The 15938-nt window shown below is 44.1% G+C and overlaps 7 protein-coding genes across 7 annotated transcripts; 4 read left to right on the top strand and 3 right to left on the bottom strand.

Annotated features, from left to right (window-relative positions):
* Positions 1–311: 311 nt before the first annotated feature.
* LOC128711276 (peflin) lies at positions 312–1357 on the bottom strand. The gene is made up of 3 exons (XM_053806143.1): positions 1346–1357; positions 832–1075; positions 312–755 (listed from the first exon to the last, which is right to left on the bottom strand). The coding sequence occupies exons 1-3, from the start codon at positions 1355–1357 to the stop codon at positions 385–387; spliced, it is 627 nt and encodes a 208-aa protein (XP_053662118.1). The 3' UTR covers positions 312–384.
* A 552-nt stretch (positions 1358–1909) lies between these two features.
* On the top strand, positions 1910–2793 carry LOC128711700 (survival of motor neuron-related-splicing factor 30). Its single transcript, XM_053806583.1, has 3 exons — positions 1910–1951; positions 2040–2443; positions 2523–2793. The coding sequence occupies exons 1-3, from the start codon at positions 1910–1912 to the stop codon at positions 2791–2793; spliced, it is 717 nt and encodes a 238-aa protein (XP_053662558.1).
* Positions 2794–3304: 511 nt separating this feature from the next.
* On the top strand, positions 3305–3697 carry LOC128714685 (mediator of RNA polymerase II transcription subunit 10). Its single transcript, XM_053809560.1, has one exon. It carries the CDS (start codon positions 3305–3307, stop codon positions 3695–3697), a length of 393 nt encoding a protein of 130 aa, XP_053665535.1.
* Positions 3698–5091: 1394 nt separating this feature from the next.
* Positions 5092–7495, bottom strand: LOC128712282 (solute carrier family 12 member 8). The gene is made up of 5 exons (XM_053807177.1): positions 7464–7495; positions 5912–7391; positions 5563–5826; positions 5316–5494; positions 5092–5251 (listed from the first exon to the last, which is right to left on the bottom strand). The coding sequence occupies exons 1-5, from the start codon at positions 7493–7495 to the stop codon at positions 5092–5094; spliced, it is 2115 nt and encodes a 704-aa protein (XP_053663152.1).
* A 1123-nt stretch (positions 7496–8618) lies between these two features.
* On the top strand, positions 8619–10199 carry LOC128715949 (selenocysteine-specific elongation factor). The gene has a single exon (XM_053810873.1). It carries the CDS (start codon positions 8619–8621, stop codon positions 10197–10199), a length of 1581 nt encoding a protein of 526 aa, XP_053666848.1.
* A 1543-nt stretch (positions 10200–11742) lies between these two features.
* Positions 11743–15310, bottom strand: LOC128715950 (syntaxin-6). The gene is made up of 5 exons (XM_053810874.1): positions 15282–15310; positions 12817–12986; positions 12085–12718; positions 11913–12007; positions 11743–11819 (listed from the first exon to the last, which is right to left on the bottom strand). The coding sequence occupies exons 1-5, from the start codon at positions 15308–15310 to the stop codon at positions 11743–11745; spliced, it is 1005 nt and encodes a 334-aa protein (XP_053666849.1).
* On the top strand, positions 14332–14678 carry LOC128715951 (chymotrypsin inhibitor-like). The gene is made up of 2 exons (XM_053810875.1): positions 14332–14389; positions 14470–14678. The coding sequence occupies exons 1-2, from the start codon at positions 14332–14334 to the stop codon at positions 14676–14678; spliced, it is 267 nt and encodes an 88-aa protein (XP_053666850.1).
* Positions 15311–15938: the final 628 nt, after the last annotated feature.

Below are 15938 nucleotides of genomic sequence, written 5' to 3'. Positions count from 1 at the left end.
TGGTTCTAACCGTTGCATCCTCACCTCAAATGTTCATTAATATAGCAATGATCTTTTTTTCGTTTTGTTTTTCCTTTCTGAGTGGGTTATTTTGATTCAATCTCACAAAAGCGTATTTCATTCAACTGAATAAGGCTCATCGACAAACATTCATCTCGGTACCATCCACCCTGCCATAGTCCTCGCTGCTTATTTTTGTCCGTTCAATAGAATACTTCAACAGTTGATTTTTTACCGTGCATTATTTTACCTTTCTGCGTGTGTAGAGTATGTGTGTGTGTGTGTGTGTGTTTGTGTCCGTGTTGTTAAACGATAGCGGTTAGGTTAGAGCGTCGAATCGGGTGCGAAGATCCTTCGGCCTGAACTGTCCCCGCTCGCACAATTTTAGGAACACATCGACAGCGCAATGCCTAGAAAGTCCTCGAATCCGATCGTGATGATGCCCTTTTGCTCGGTATCGCGTACGCGGAACGCATCGGTAAAACGTTGAATCTGAATGCACGTCACGATGAATTGGTCCACCGAGATTTCCTTCCGATTGACTGGATCGTTCTTCGCGATCAGGTACTGTATGAACTGTGGCGAAAAGCGAAAGCCCATCTGCGTCAATGCTTGGGTTAGTTCATTTTCCTCGATGTGGCCGGATGCGTCGCGGTCGAAATTTTTAAACACCTGCAGCCACTGGTTGATGTAGTTGTATAGCTTCTCAAAGTCGTAAATGTCCACCGTGCCGGTCTTGTTCCGATCGAACATGCCTGCAACATGAAGGTAAAAAACCATTTAGCTATACGACCCGTGCCCAATCGTACACACTATTGTATTGCCGCTCACTGATCATCAGGTTACAGGCGGTGTCTGAAAAGTGGTCGCCTCGTCCATTAATGAGTGCCTGCTGCAGTTCCCGGTTGTTGATGCGCCCCGTGTTGTCTTTATCGATGTTTCGGAAGATGTTCTGAATTTCCGGATTGACGGGAGGTTGCTGGGGTGGCGGTGCGTAACCACCGTAGCCACCACCGTAACCAGCGGCCGCCGGGTGTTGTCCATAGCCTCCGTACTGCTGTTGCGGAAAACCTCCCTAGCGGAAACCAACACGCATTGGAGCGAGAGAGAAAGACAGAGAGAAAGAGAGAAACAAAAATCCCAATCAAATCAAGCAAGCGTGCAGCAATGATTCACACCATTCCTGCTGGAGTTTCTTCATTAGGGCACTGAATCACGTAGCCTGGCATTGGCAAACAGCGTAAATACATCACCACAGTGACGGTGCTGTGCCCAGGATTTGCCCAAACGCGGAACCGAAAACAACACGTCAGCTTATCGATAGCCGAAATCTAATGCCACTCACCTGATAAGCCATTGCTAGATTTATATCTTAGTACGTATACGCAAGCACACGCGAATTCAGTACAATAACTTAATCACGATTAGATAAAAACGAACGCGAACAACACCGTACAATTACTTCCAGACGCGATTTTTTTTCGACGTAGCTGACGAACTGCAGCAGCAGCAAATGTCAAAAGATGGAAAAGATCTGTCAAATGAAATTTCGCACAACCCAGCTACTCCACGGACATGCTCTGGATTGAAATTTAGCCAAATGTGGGTTCTACTAAAGAGAGAAGAAGAATATGTGGTCAAATAATGTGATGTAGTGTTTATAAATTTTTCATTTAATGCCATATCTTCAATTTACTCATCACGTATTTGTAGGTAATTTGAATCTATAGAACAATCCTTTCTCAAGTATTTAACCCATGCAGTAAATGGTGATGTTGTTTGACAATTGTTTTCCAGAGAAATGAGAAAAAAAGTTTGTGTTGCTATATAGACGAGATCGCTTGGCGAAGATTGTAAATTGCAAACAGTTCAGCAAAAATAGTCGATTATCTGTTAATAGCAGGCCAGAATGGCAGACGATTTGCAGAACTACAAACTGCAACTGCAGCAGGTAATTTTAGCGACTAGCTACCAACCCAACATTCGAGAAATGCTTCGAAACTGCGATTTCACTCCCTACCCTTTGCCCACAACCGTAGGTCGAAGCTGCTCTGCTTACCGATCCGGAGAATGCGGAACTGCTCAAGCTGAAGGAAGATCTCAACGAGGTGATCGAACTGACAAAGGATCTGATCAAGGCGCAGCAGGAACCGGAACAGAAGAAATCGGCGTACATTGAGCCGGCTACCAGCAGCTACTACGATGGCGTCTCGGGAGCGGACAAAAAGCAAACAAAACCAGCCAAGGTATGGAAGGTGGGTGATAAATGTTCTGCTAAGTGGATTGAAGACGGTCAGTACTATGATGCTACCATAGAGTCGATTTCGGAAACCGGAGAGGTGAGCATCGTGTTTGAGGCGTACCAAAACCGGAGCAACACTACCATTAGCGAGCTGAAGGAACCAAAGTTACGGAACGAAGTTTTTCCCGCCAACAGTAACAAGTAAGTCACATGGACTAATGGCACGCAAGAAAACAAACCAGTAGCAAGCTCAATAACATGATAAATCAATCGTTTTCAGACGCTTGCGACACAATCAGAAGGAATATCTGAAGAAAAAGAAAATGAAAAAAGTTCAGCGATTCAAGGAGCTTGAGGAAGAACGCGAATGCGAGAAGAACAAGTGGCTCCAGTTTACTGCAAAATCGACGAAAAAATCGGGTGTGAAGGCGAAAAGTATTTTTGCTTCGCCAGAAAATGTTAATGGTCGGGTCGGTATCGGTACGTGTGGTGTATCCGGTAAACCGATGACCGAGTTTTCACATGGAGAGAAGTATAGGAAAGGTGTGTAAACACTTCTGCGTATGCGTGTGTTGCAAGATCGTTTATTTCGTTTTGCTATAGAAGCACTCGCCATATTTGATGCACACGTCTTAAGAACTTGTTCTACTGAATACTTTTTCGTCAGCACCGTGGTTCAACTAACAGCCACCGGTGAAGCTTTTTATGTTTTTTTTGGGTACCTCATTCATTCAAGAATTGAACTTAGGACGAGGGCGTTTAATAGCATGAGTACCAAGCATACTTTTGGAAGGGGGAGAAATCATATTAAACTAAAAATAAAATGAATAAGCTAATTATAAAACATTGATGCCTAATTGTTTATTGTGCGCTGTTTGTGATCAAATCTACTTTTCACACTCAACATTGGACAGGGTTACTCGATGGAAACTATACCCAACCCTATAAGTATTGCACTGTGCGTAATAAACTCACACAAGAGCAAATTGACTTTTGACGCAAGGGCAATCAAAACATTCATTCCCAAATAAATCTGCAAACTAAGTTTTCCAACGCATTAAAATGACTTCACCGCTAGAAAACCTGGAAAACCATCTGGAAATGTTCATCGAAAACGTGCGTCAGATCCGTATCATCGTGAGCGATTTCCAGCCACAGGGGCAAAATGTGCTGAACCAGAAGATACAATCGCTCGTCACCGGATTGCAGGAGATCGATAAGATGAAGAACCAGATCGACGTGAATGTACCGTTGGAGGTGTTCGATTACATCGATCAGGGCCGTAACCCGCAGCTCTACACGAAGGATTGCATCGATAAGGCGCTTACCAAGAACGAAGAGGTGAAGGGCAAGATCGACTCGTACCGCAAGTTCAAAAGCAATTTGATGAAGGAGCTCAGCGAAACCTTTCCCGTGGAGATCAGCAAATACAAGGCAATCCGAGGAGATGAATAGTAGTAATGGGAATGCTTTGCGGGAACAGCTTAACGCAGTGCCCCGGTCCCCACTAGAGTATGGAAGTGTGGCGGCAACCGGTTCATACAACACCTTCATCGTACGCAGAGGCCGCTATAATTGTATCATGAAAATTAGAAAGTAACTGTTTATATTATATACGACGTAACTTACTATGTACTACAAAATAAAGTTTTTCTAAAAACTAAATGCAATCCTTCTGAAAGCCTCCCAAATGCATTCACAAGAAGCTATCCGAACTTATATCGTCATCATAAGTAGATTCAGCAAAAGTTCCAGCCACTTATTTCTGTTAGCAAATTTTATGTTACCAGTTGTATTTATGTATCTTTACACAGCGTTAGCTTATCCCGCAATTGGTATGTGAGGGGATGTTTGGTTTGCTTTCATCACAAAAACAATAAAAGGAATCACTTGCATGTTTATTGTTCTCCGTTTCTGTTCGCGACGAAACGAAATGTATATATTAATTAATTTTACTTATCTAAGATTGGTTCCACAGATGCGACCAGGGGATGTTAGGTTGAATTAGAAGCAGTCTATACTACCACAAAATGGCCTTCTCGGTATACGGCTTACAGCGCAAAGTAAGGGGAAGCCAATGCACTAAACAATACTGAATAACTGGGCATTCCACGGCGAAGAAAACTGCCGGTACAAAGGTGTCCGGGTTAGCGGAAAATACAATATTTTGGTAATCTCAAATGTTGCTTCCATTAGAACAGTTTTAATATACAGCATCGTGAGAATTAGTGTGACCCAACATTGGGTGGTACGCGAGTACATTAATAAATTAAACGGGAATACATTATTTAAAACGGAAATTCAATTTACAATTCTTACGCTCTAAAATGTAAGCTGCAACACAATAGAGAAAAGAAAAACGAGACCTTATGTACATAATTTCATTTTGATCCTATACTACTTGTTTGTGTTCAGACGACAAAAAAAAATCGTTCATCGATGCTCTCTGATTCCGATCGGGTGTATCTGCGTGTGCAAACGATACGCACGCACTTTTTTCTTTGTTTTTGATGTGTAATGCTCGATATTGCTTGTTACGATCATTTTCCTACGATGGTCTAAATATGTTTCACATATACCTTGCGTTTTTTTGTGTGTACGATTTTACAACGACTCACTTTTTTTAACCAGTAACCATACACTTTGGCGATCGATTATGATACGGCGGGTTACACATTTAACGAAGAAGGGTTTACATTGTTCACCGCGAGGGCACAGTCACGGTACAACACGGTCTGTGGCTAGTAAGTGGTGTTTAGTGTTTAATTTTCTTCAGGCTACATCGTACCATCTGTACACCGCAAAACAAAATCACACACGCTGGCTCTCCTTTGTGCTTACCTTTCTATTCACACTTCATCAACATACCGTCCCTGAACGACTGCAGTCTGGTGATATCGTCGCCGTGAGGCAAAGTCTTCATTTTCTTCATTCAATTGAGCGGAGGCGAGGTTTACATTCGGGCACGTTTGGGTAACGACGACCTGTTCATAATCGTGCACACGTTTCCTAAAATACCAACCCAAACAGGATATAAATGCGGCGAACTGTTCAAACGAATACTAAAACTTACCCAAAACAACGGAAAACGACATTTTTCAACCATACAAAGAAGCGGAATTCATGCGCCAGCCCTGGTTTCACAGCTGGATTTGCCGTACCGACGTAGAACCAAACGATTAACACCGTGCCGATGCAAATCAGTGCATACACCCAGCTTACAAGCAGCATTACGAGTATTTTCACACCAGCCTAAAATGGGAACCAAAGTAAGCGTTGCAAAGTCTATCTATCGCCACTTGCGTCCAGCCAATACTCACCCCCAGCAATGAAGCCCATCTATTGCAAAAGCCAGAGTACCAATTTTTCGTCTTGGAATGAATTGGTGGTCGAATCGGTGCGATCGGTTCATCATCGGCCTCGCTCAGGGAATTGGCATTATTTGCACTGTTTGTGCCGTCTCGAAAAACTACTTCCGAATCCGCACTGGTAACCGATGCACTGTGAGGTATTCCATTTGGTTGCTGCGATCTTGCGCTCGTAGCGGCATTTGAAGGCACATGTTGTGGTGAGTTAGTTGGGGTCTAAATAAACAAAAAAAAAGAACAAAGATGGTTAATTCACACATTTTTACAGAAAGAAAGACTGTGTAATGTCACGCGTACTTACTCCCAGATTTTTGTGTCGCGTTCGTTCCGGGAACAACTGGTCGAGGTCATTATTTTCGTTGTAATCTCCAGTCGCACCGTAGTTTCTTGTTTCGTACAGTGGGCTTTGCGCCTGTATCCGGAAGCGCTCTTCGCGATTGTTTTGTATGTCGAACGTTTGCGCCAGTGCAAAGTATGAGTAGTCGATGCAGGCGTACGTGAGCAGGAACGGCATTGTGACAATCGGTGCGAGTGTGTTAATATCACCGATGATGATAAATGTAATCGTTACTCCTGCGACTACAGCCATCGCGTACAGCGGTACCTTGTTGGGGCCACGTCCTTTGCCCAGTTTACCGATGCCGGGAATAACGTTCTCGTTGGCAATGCTTTGAAGTACACGTGGCGTACCATACATAGCACCCAGACAGGAGGACATGCTTGAAACGTAAATACCGGCTAGCAGCAGGAACTCGACCGCAGACACTTTGACCGCGATTTGATAATCCGTTAGAAGGTGGCTTCGTTGGCACGTAGCGCCCAGGAACAGTATAAAGACCATGTAAAGGAACGTCGATGTACTAAGCGCAGCTAGCGTACCATTGGGAATGTCTGTCGATGGTGCTCGTAGATCCCCGCTCATGTTGATGCCCGAAAGGATACCCGTGATCGTTGGGAAGAACACACCGAACACGGTAAACCATGACGTACCGTCCGTGTAGGCAGACCACAGATTCAGTCCCATATTGCCCGATCCCCAGCCATCGAAACCATGCTCGGGCGCCTCACCGATAAAGCTGCCCACCATGAAATCTAGCGCGGACATTAGAATCACAATTAGCAGTGCGAACTGCAATTTAACGACCCACTTTACGCCGGCCACATTAATAACGCCGAGCAGCAGGACGGCTGTGATGGCAAAACCACGGATCGCCCACTGGTTCCCTTCCAGCCCGACCAGGCCCGCGATCGATTCACCGAAACCGAGCACATTCAGCGCACAGCCGACGGCCTGGCCGAAGCAATAGAGCAGCCCGAGCGATCCACCGAACCGTGAGCCCAGTGTGTGGGCGATGAGGAAATAAACGCCCCCACTTTCCACCCGGCATCGCTCACAGATACCGACAGCCGACAGTACGGACACCAGAGCAATGCCCACCGCACAGAAGACGATCAGTATGGCGTTCATGATGCCCGCCTCGGCGACGATCCATCCGGAACGCAGGAACACGATCACACCGAAGATGTTGATCAGACAGGATGTAAACACACCGTCCCACGTTCCAAACAGTACCGGCTGCGAGATGAAGAAGTTACTTCGCCACCACGGCTTATCGCCCTGATCTTCGGCAAAGATTTCATCCCGGCCCGAAGCATGATGTCCTCCTGCACCATAGTCGTATTCGTTGCCTAGATCAACAAATCCACCGCTGCCACCACCAGTGCGACCGTGCGCACGGTTTCGTTCGGTTGGTGATGAATCATCGCTACCGAGCCCATATCTGAAAATGGAATTTAAGAAACAAAAAATGTTAAAAACCGCAATATCTTTTTTTCCACACTCTGCCTCTCACCTGGACCAGTCTACATTCGTCCCGTTGGGCATTCCTTGCCCAAGTTAGTTCAGCCACGTCACAAACGAAAATAATAGGACCAGCAACAAGTACTTAGTGGTACAGACCCGTACTAATGGTGTTCGTATAGTGTTTTCTATTTGCTTCCAAAGATCTTCACACCAGTGCCTACAGTGCACACCCACTCTGCTGTTGTTGTAGATTTCTCCTTTCTTTTCCACCCCGTTGTCGCGCGTAATCCGTTGTTTTCACAGCCACAGCCACAATCTTGCCCGCCGCCTTCTTGTCCGGTACGGCGTGTATCAATCGTCGTCGTAGCAGGTTGGCGGTGGTTGTGATGTCATGTTTTTCTTAACACACACCTGCTCCACAAGTATTCCTTCCAGCGAAAATATGTTGCGTAGTTAATAATGCCAGCGATAAGGATATCATGGAGCCCTACACCTTGTGGGCGCGATACTTTCTCCTCTTTTCCAACCAGAAATGTCACTAGCAATAAAAAAACCGTTCTCGTTGTCACAACAAATAGCGCAAAAAGGAGGGTGGGAGGAAAATGCGAGGAAAATTTCTACGGAGTCACTGCGGGTTTGTAAATTGTGGGCTAAGAATTATGTCCATTCCGTTGACAATTTGTTGCATGAATTTGCGGGATTGGGCATTATTGAGAAACTAGAAAAATGAAATAGAGGAGTTGGAATGTTATGAAAAACTACAGTCACTTATGATGCTCACTGTACTTTTCCGAAGTTAGCCCAACGACCTAAAACTACACGTTTAAACCTTCTTCTAATCTAGTTCCATTGTGCAATAAAGTCACGGGTAATCGTTGTAAACGCCCTTTGTGGTTAAGTATTCCTGAGTAGTTCTTTTTACTCAATATTTTCCATTTCGCATTGAAATCCGTTAATTTTTATCGACATTTTATTTATTATCATCGGCCCATCACTAGCGGAATTCCGCTGTTCCCTTTGTTTTGATCAGTTTGACAGTTCTGAAATACAAAAAAAAAATCATATGTAAATAAACAGTTCGCCGCTTAGGAAAATTGTGAGCGAAAGCCGGAAAATCCATGTGTCGTGCGTAGATCGACAAGAGTAGGCAAAAGACGCACAATTCATATTGGCAGAGTGGGAAGCATTAAAAAGATACATTATAATGTATCTGAACTTAAACATCGGTATACTTGGTCATGTGGATTCGGGCAAGACAACGTTAGCGAAAGCACTGAGTGCGATCGCAAGCACGGCAGCGTTTGATAAAAATCCACAATCTCAAGAGCGTGGGATAACTCTCGATCTTGGATTTAGTGCATTGCAGCTAGATGTGCCTGACCATTTGCGGGAGCAATGCATGGAACAGGGGTACGAAAAACTTCAATACACCTTCGTCGATTGTCCCGGGCATGCCAGCCTCATACGTACCATCATCGGTGGCGCACAGATTATCGACATGATGCTGCTAGTTATCGACTCAGAAAAGGGAATCCAACCACAAACGGCGGAATGTTTGATAATTGGTGAACTAACATGTCGGAAAATGATCGTTGTACTGAACAAAATCGACGTGCTGCGAGATCCAATCCAACGGCAGAAAACACTAGAACGGCTAAAGAAAGGAATTGCGGGTGTGCTTTCCAAGATGTCTTTCGATGAAACGCCAATCGTATCTGTTTCAGCAACGACGGGAGAAAACATCACAACGCTAGTGGATGCGATGCAATCGAAGTCTTATGTTCCGCAAAGAAATCTCGATCTGCCGTTTATGTTTGCCGTCGATCATTGTTTCGCCATCAAGGGCCAAGGTACGGTTTGCACGGGCACGGTATTACAAGGAACGTTGAGCGTAAACGATGAAGTTGAAATACCGAAACTAAAACTACAGAGAAAGGTCAAATCGATACAAATGTTTCGCAAAAGCTACCAAACCATTCGGCAGGGTGATCGGGCCGGGATTTGCATCACCCAGTTTGATCCGAAATCGTTGGAGCGTGGTATCGTGTGCGCTGCGAAATATGTCCATTGCGTGTACGCAGCAATAGTACGACTAAATTGCGTAAAATATTACAAACGACCGATAAAATCAAAAGCGAAATTTCACATCACCTGCGGGTACGAGACGGTTGTGGCCACCATACTGCTATTCGCTGGTGAGGTAGAAACTTTTTCTTATGCAAACCAGTACGAATACGTAGAGGAAATGGCGATCGATCATGAAACTAAGGGGAACGTTTTCGCATTGCTCGAGTTTGAAACACCAGTTCTTGCTACGGAAAATGCGCTCATCATTGGCTCCAAGTTGGACAGCGACGTGCATGCAGCAGAATGTAGAATTGCTTTTTCCGGACGACTGGCACTAGCCATACGGGACAGCAAGTACACCGATACGGTACTGTCGGAGCTGCAAATATATAAACGGAAAGCAAAAACTGGTTCCATTCACCGTGTCGTAAATGAAAAGGAATTAATAGCGGTGGGGCTTTTTAAAAAATCGGCCAACAACCGCCAAGCTTTCGTTGGACTCGGCATCAGTTTGTCTAGCGGAGAACGTGGCATTATACAGGACACTTTTGGCGCTAGCGGGAAGGTAAAGTTACACTTTCCGGAACCCGTTGCAGCCGATGTATTGAACAGGATAGGTCAAAAAGGACCATCGTCAGCCGGCGAGGTAAAGGTGGAGCTTAGATTTAAAAAGTTCCTTTTCCGTAAAAATGCAAAAGATAAAAAAGTTGTTCAATAAATATTGTGCAATTTGCGAGTAATTATACGTGGTATTAATTAACGAAGTTTTGGAATATACAACGCCCAACTGTGATACATCACCGACCGATACAGGTTTGTGGAGATACACTCCGCCTCTAGAAATACAGAAGGAACACATTTTCCTTTTCATTTCCTTTATATAGTGTTGTTACTTTAATCATGAATTGCTACGCGACAAAAATATTACTGGGAATTTCAAAAACTTGTCCACACTATTTTGTGTTTTGTGTTCGAACGATGGTCACCCAGGGTTGTGCCGAACTTCCTACCACAGCAACGTCTAGTCGCGGGTCCTTACATCGTTAACGAGGGGAAGACGTTCTCCGGTTCTTCCCTGCTCTTTATCGCCCTGGTTAAGTAGCCGTTTCACCCCCTCAACGTTTTATTGCGGTACACCTACCCACTCACACATACTGCTCAATCCCTTCTTCTTTGCCCGGGTTTTTTTTTGCGTTCTTTGGGATTAATAGATTAAACGACACTCGTATGATAATATAGGAAAATTTGGCTGCATCATAAAAAACATAGTTGTTCGTTCTGAGATATTTAATACATTCCACGAAAAATATATTCATCGATACCTAGTAAATCGACTGTATTTGGTCGCCTGTGTTTCATCTACGGTTTTTCTTATTAATTGTTTATATGTTGTGGTATTTGTTATTTAAAAAAAACATAAACCTGTATCAATCAATATTATAAACCCTAACCAAATTCGAACGGTTAAGTGTATTATTTATAAACTACCTTCATCCCCACTGATTTTGTTTCCCTTTCATATTGTTTCACAATCATTAAACGTTTGTATGGAACCTATGACTAGAACGAATCCTTACGAGTCTCAGTGGAAAAATGAAATGATATTCGTATTGCTGATAATACGTCAATACCATTCGCTGGTTAGGAGTGTTCGATACAAATAGTGTACATATTTTATTATGCAATACGAACAAAAGTGTTCTTTATAGGAAAAATGCAAAATTAGACCGGACTATTAAATCTCTTTCGAGAACATCTCCAACGTAACTCGGTACGATATTTACAATGTTTTGCTATTCGTATTCTACACTTTTTCATAAACTTAGCTGTACGAAACATGCTTGACGTGTAGTTCACACACAACAGAGAATAGAGAAGAGCATAACAATTCAGACACATACCAGACATGTTAGCTTATGGGCGATATGCTTAATGTAAACTATAATAAACTAAATAAATTTACCTATATTTGCACATAAGTTAGGATTTAAAAAATACATCACTACGCTCGCCACTTTCCTGAAACGAACATGGGAGAACGTCGAAGCTAATCACTAATCTACATCATAAGTTATTCAATATTCTCCTTTTTGGTTTGTTTTGCGTACTTGCACAACTTCATCGCTACGTTGTTACGGAAACTAATAAAATATAAAAACTTGCACCACCCGACTACAGCTCACTTCAATACCCACGCGTACCTACGCTTCCATTACCCGAATAATTATTTTTTTCTCCGTACTGATACCGGTAGATATTGATTAGAGAATGATGTAAATAATTATCACAACTACCAGGGCTATCGATAGAACTACGATTGCCGTCCACTGTCGCCGATCTGCAACGAAAAAAAAAGTTGAAACACAAACACATTACTATTTGGTGAGATGCGAGGCTTCTGGTAGGGCGAAACTCGCACAAATACCCTTACCGTTGGACATGTGTAAAACCTTTGCTACCTTTTTCATGGTAGCATCCAACTTGGAATCAGTTTGCTCCAGCTCATTGCCAAACTCGTCTAGCATTCTGTTTGGAGGGAGGGAAAAAAAATAATGAAATCACACACGTTGATGAACCTGGTTATACTAAAACAGTTCCCTTACACAGCCTGTTCATCCAGCTCGATACCAATCTGGCGGGAGACCGTTTTTAGCGTCCCGATCGAATCGCTAATAATGTCCAGCTGCTCGTCCTGCCCGACCAGAATCCTATGCTGCGTCGCAAGCGTATCCTCCACGAAGCGGCTTGAGCTGGAATCGAGCACGGCACCACCGGACGACGATGGTACATAATGGCTCGGACTATCGTCGAGATTATTCTCCAACTTTGAGTACTTTGCACCGCTGTGTCTCGAAGCCATTGCAGCGCCGGCAGAGCTGATCAAATGTTTACCGGTTTCGGCAAGGTTAAGGTTGTTCACCTGACTGTTGTTGTTAAGGTTGCAGTTTAACGAGTTGTTGTTGAGCCCACCACCGACGGTTCCGTTCCCGGTCAGCACGGTCACACCGTTTGATATGATGCTGTTGTTGTTGATGTAATTCTTATTGGTCTGCGGTGACGATTCGACGTTATCGAGCAGCGGCTGGCGTGCGGTTATGTCTTGATCACGGTTCCGGCTAATGCTCATGCGATCCTTCATCGATTTCACCTCATCCCGGGTGGCGTCGATGAAGTACCGTCGGCTCGACAGTTCACGGTTGTCGATCTTAAATTTGTTTGGATTTTTCTCTACGATACGTACAGCAAAAGGAATAAAAAAAACGCTAAGGAAAATTGATCGAGTTATGGTAGAATCAACAATATGTTGCACAATTTTTGCATTTGGCAAAGGATATTAATAGTGTCCTCCAGATCCTCCAAATCCCATTCAATGCTGCGCAGTGAGTTCTTCAGTTCTGTTGTTGTCCAATCGGATTCGGCGGTGGAACCACCGGAATGTGCATCGTTTAGCTCCCGCCAGCGAATATACAGCCCACGTGTTTTATTCAGCGCTTTGAATACTTCGCTACAATTGTGAGAAAAAGAAAGGAAAAATTCAAACATTAATTTTAATAGTTGAAGTATTTAGCCAGTTTAAATCGACGATCGAGTCTTCCATTCTGTAATAAAGCACTGTTTCTTCATCCATTATTTCGACATCTCATGGGTCTTTTAAACATGCTTGTGTTGTGCAATTATGTCTAGCAGCTTTGGTTGTTTAAGCTGGGATGATATGATACGGAACGTGAAGAAAGTGATGCGTCTCAGTTTGTATGTCATGTTGACTTTCTTTCGTAATGTTGTGCATTTCATGCACTAGATTCTCTTTTGAGCCATCTTTCATAGGACGGAGCATAGCAAGATCCAAACCTATAAAACATGAATCGTTAGACAATGCGATGTTTAGTTGAGCCGCATCAAAATCATTCGGTAGAACGGGCAACAATGGCGCTACGATACATCTTTGTAACTGTGTTGCTATCAGCACTAATGGTAACATTCGTCACTAGCCAAGGTAAACCTGTTCGTCGGAAGAGGAATTTTGCTAACTGAATTTATACAAAGGGTATTACATGTTTAATTCTTCCATAGAATGTACCGAAGAGAACGAGGAATACTACAACTGTGCTTCGCCTTGCCGCAGAGACTGCGAAACCCTCGGGGATCCGTTAGATAACTGTGAGACCCTGTGCGTGGCGGGATGTTTCTGTAAACCCGGATATTTCCGCCGGAAGGATAACGCTTGCGTGAAGCCATGGCTATGTGCAAATGGTTCCTTGCTGGAAAAATTTCCCACCAAATTTCATCTAGAACCTCTGAATTAACCGCAAGGTCCAACATCGCAGCAATCTCTCTAGACGTCTAAACCAACGCACCAGATCTGTGCCTCATTGCAATGATTGTTTAAGATGTATGGAAACCCCAACCTGTACAAACAATTCGCTGTAAAATGACACAAAAGTGTGTCGCTCGTTTCGAAATAAAAAAATCCCCGATTTTCTTCTAAATTTCGTTTGATTCACCTTGATGGGCCGCATAGATGATTAAGTTAAGTTTTAGCTTATTCCTTGATGATTAATGAGTTTTCCCCTCTATGCAAACCGCATAATTATACCTTCTTGTTTCTGTTTAACATGTTGTTTGTCGCTTCACAACGAAAATAATCTCAATTCGCAAGAAAGTGACTAAAAACATTCGCGCCACGTACACCACACCACGCACAATCGAATTCGTCCCCAGTTTGTGGTGGAACATCTGTGCAAATATGACCCGACTGTGCCCAGGACGATATAATACGGGCTGGCAACCGTCGTGGAACCTAGTCTATTCCATTCGGTTGCGAAAAGAAGCAATTTCGTACGTCCTTCAAAATGCGCGCCATCTTTGTCTTGCTCGTTGTCGCTGTCTTCGCTTTCTTGGGAGTTTCAGGTAAGTGAAATTCGTGTCTGTGCCTGCTAATTTCTGGCCATCGTTTCTAATCGTTCTTCATCGTTCTCCGCCTCCGATAGCCCAAGGAAAGCAGCAGCAGCCCAAGTGCGGCGAAAACGAAAGCTTCCAACGTTGTGGAAGTGCATGCGAGCGCACGTGCAGCAACGGAGATGATTGGGAGAAACCATGCAAAGCGCCCTGCGTCGACAAATGTTTCTGCCTGGATGGATTCTTGCGTGACGATAGCGGCAAATGCGTCCGTGCCTGGCGTTGCAACCCTTCACTGTAAAAGGTCGGTGAGCTGTCCGCGTTCAAAATGATTTCCAACTTCGCCCCCGGCTAGCGGTGACCATGAGGCCAGTTTGCCTTCCAGCCACCTTGCTGCAAACAGTCCATCATTCTGGTTTTCTTATTACTTGGTTGGCGAAATAAAACATAATTAGGAACCGCATGCACATACAAAACACACACAGCCGTCAAATGTTAACTGTAGATTGTTTTCCTTTCTTGCGTCACTAGTTGGTACACGGAAAAATTGGGGTGATAAATTGGGCTATTGCTACCATACGGTCCGCAAATGTGAGGTAACTTCGCTGGAGGTACTGTTCCACATATGGGAGCCTTTGAGGTTTAAAACAGAACACACAGCCTACTAGCTCTCACTCCGTTACAGCATCATCGTCGATGGCATAGCGTTTTACGATAGTGGATACACGAAACGCCATAATCCACTGCTTTACTATTGGAACGATCAATACTAAATTCGCGTTGCTGACAATGCGAAGCTCATGTATACCTGAACGTAGAACCAAAACGAAACGAAATTTTTCTACGAAGATTTCCCTTACTCCCCACCCACCTTGAATCATTGTATAGCAAAAAAAAAACTTACTCTTTCACCACGAAAAATGGGTCTTCCATTCTAGGACTTTAAATGCGTGGTTGTATCACCAAAAGTTGTGCCCACACACTCGCATTAATGCATCCACCGACGTTGCTGGAACGTTTTCTTTTCTCTGGCACCGTCAACAAAATTTTTACCGATGGCGCTGGAAGTCATTGGACACCTTCTTTCCCCCTAAAAACCGATGAACTTTTTCACGCAATCGTTTGTCCTAGCCAGGCTTCGTGCATCCAGCTATCCAACCACTTTAAAACGGTTTGATTTCACATTGACCAAATGTAAGCGAGTGCGAGGAGAAGGCAAGGCCAACAGCAAAAGGAAGCAATTTGCTAATTTTTTCGCAATCACCTTAACTACAACACCGTCCGCTCTATTTGCATCACGGGAAAAGCTGCTGCGTCGACGATGGACAACGACGTTTGTGTGTGAGAGAATTTTCCTCGCGTCCTTCTCGCTCGGGAGAAGCAAGGAAAAACGTCACAAAACACCATCGGCATCGCCGATTTTCATGATTCCCTCTCGCTTTTCGCTTTTCCATCCACCCATCCCGTTTCCTTTACCTTCCTCTAGGTCGGTCCTTTCGGTGGGAGGGAAAGCCTTCGGTTGTTCACAATGCCGCTTCGCGCACGATTCGGTTTTGCTCCT

The sequence above is a fragment of the Anopheles marshallii genome, chromosome 3 (genome assembly GCF_943734725.1).
Source record: "Anopheles marshallii chromosome 3, idAnoMarsDA_429_01, whole genome shotgun sequence".
NCBI lineage: Eukaryota > Metazoa > Arthropoda > Insecta > Diptera > Culicidae > Anopheles > Anopheles marshallii.
This window is presented reverse-complemented; position numbering and strand designations above follow the sequence as displayed.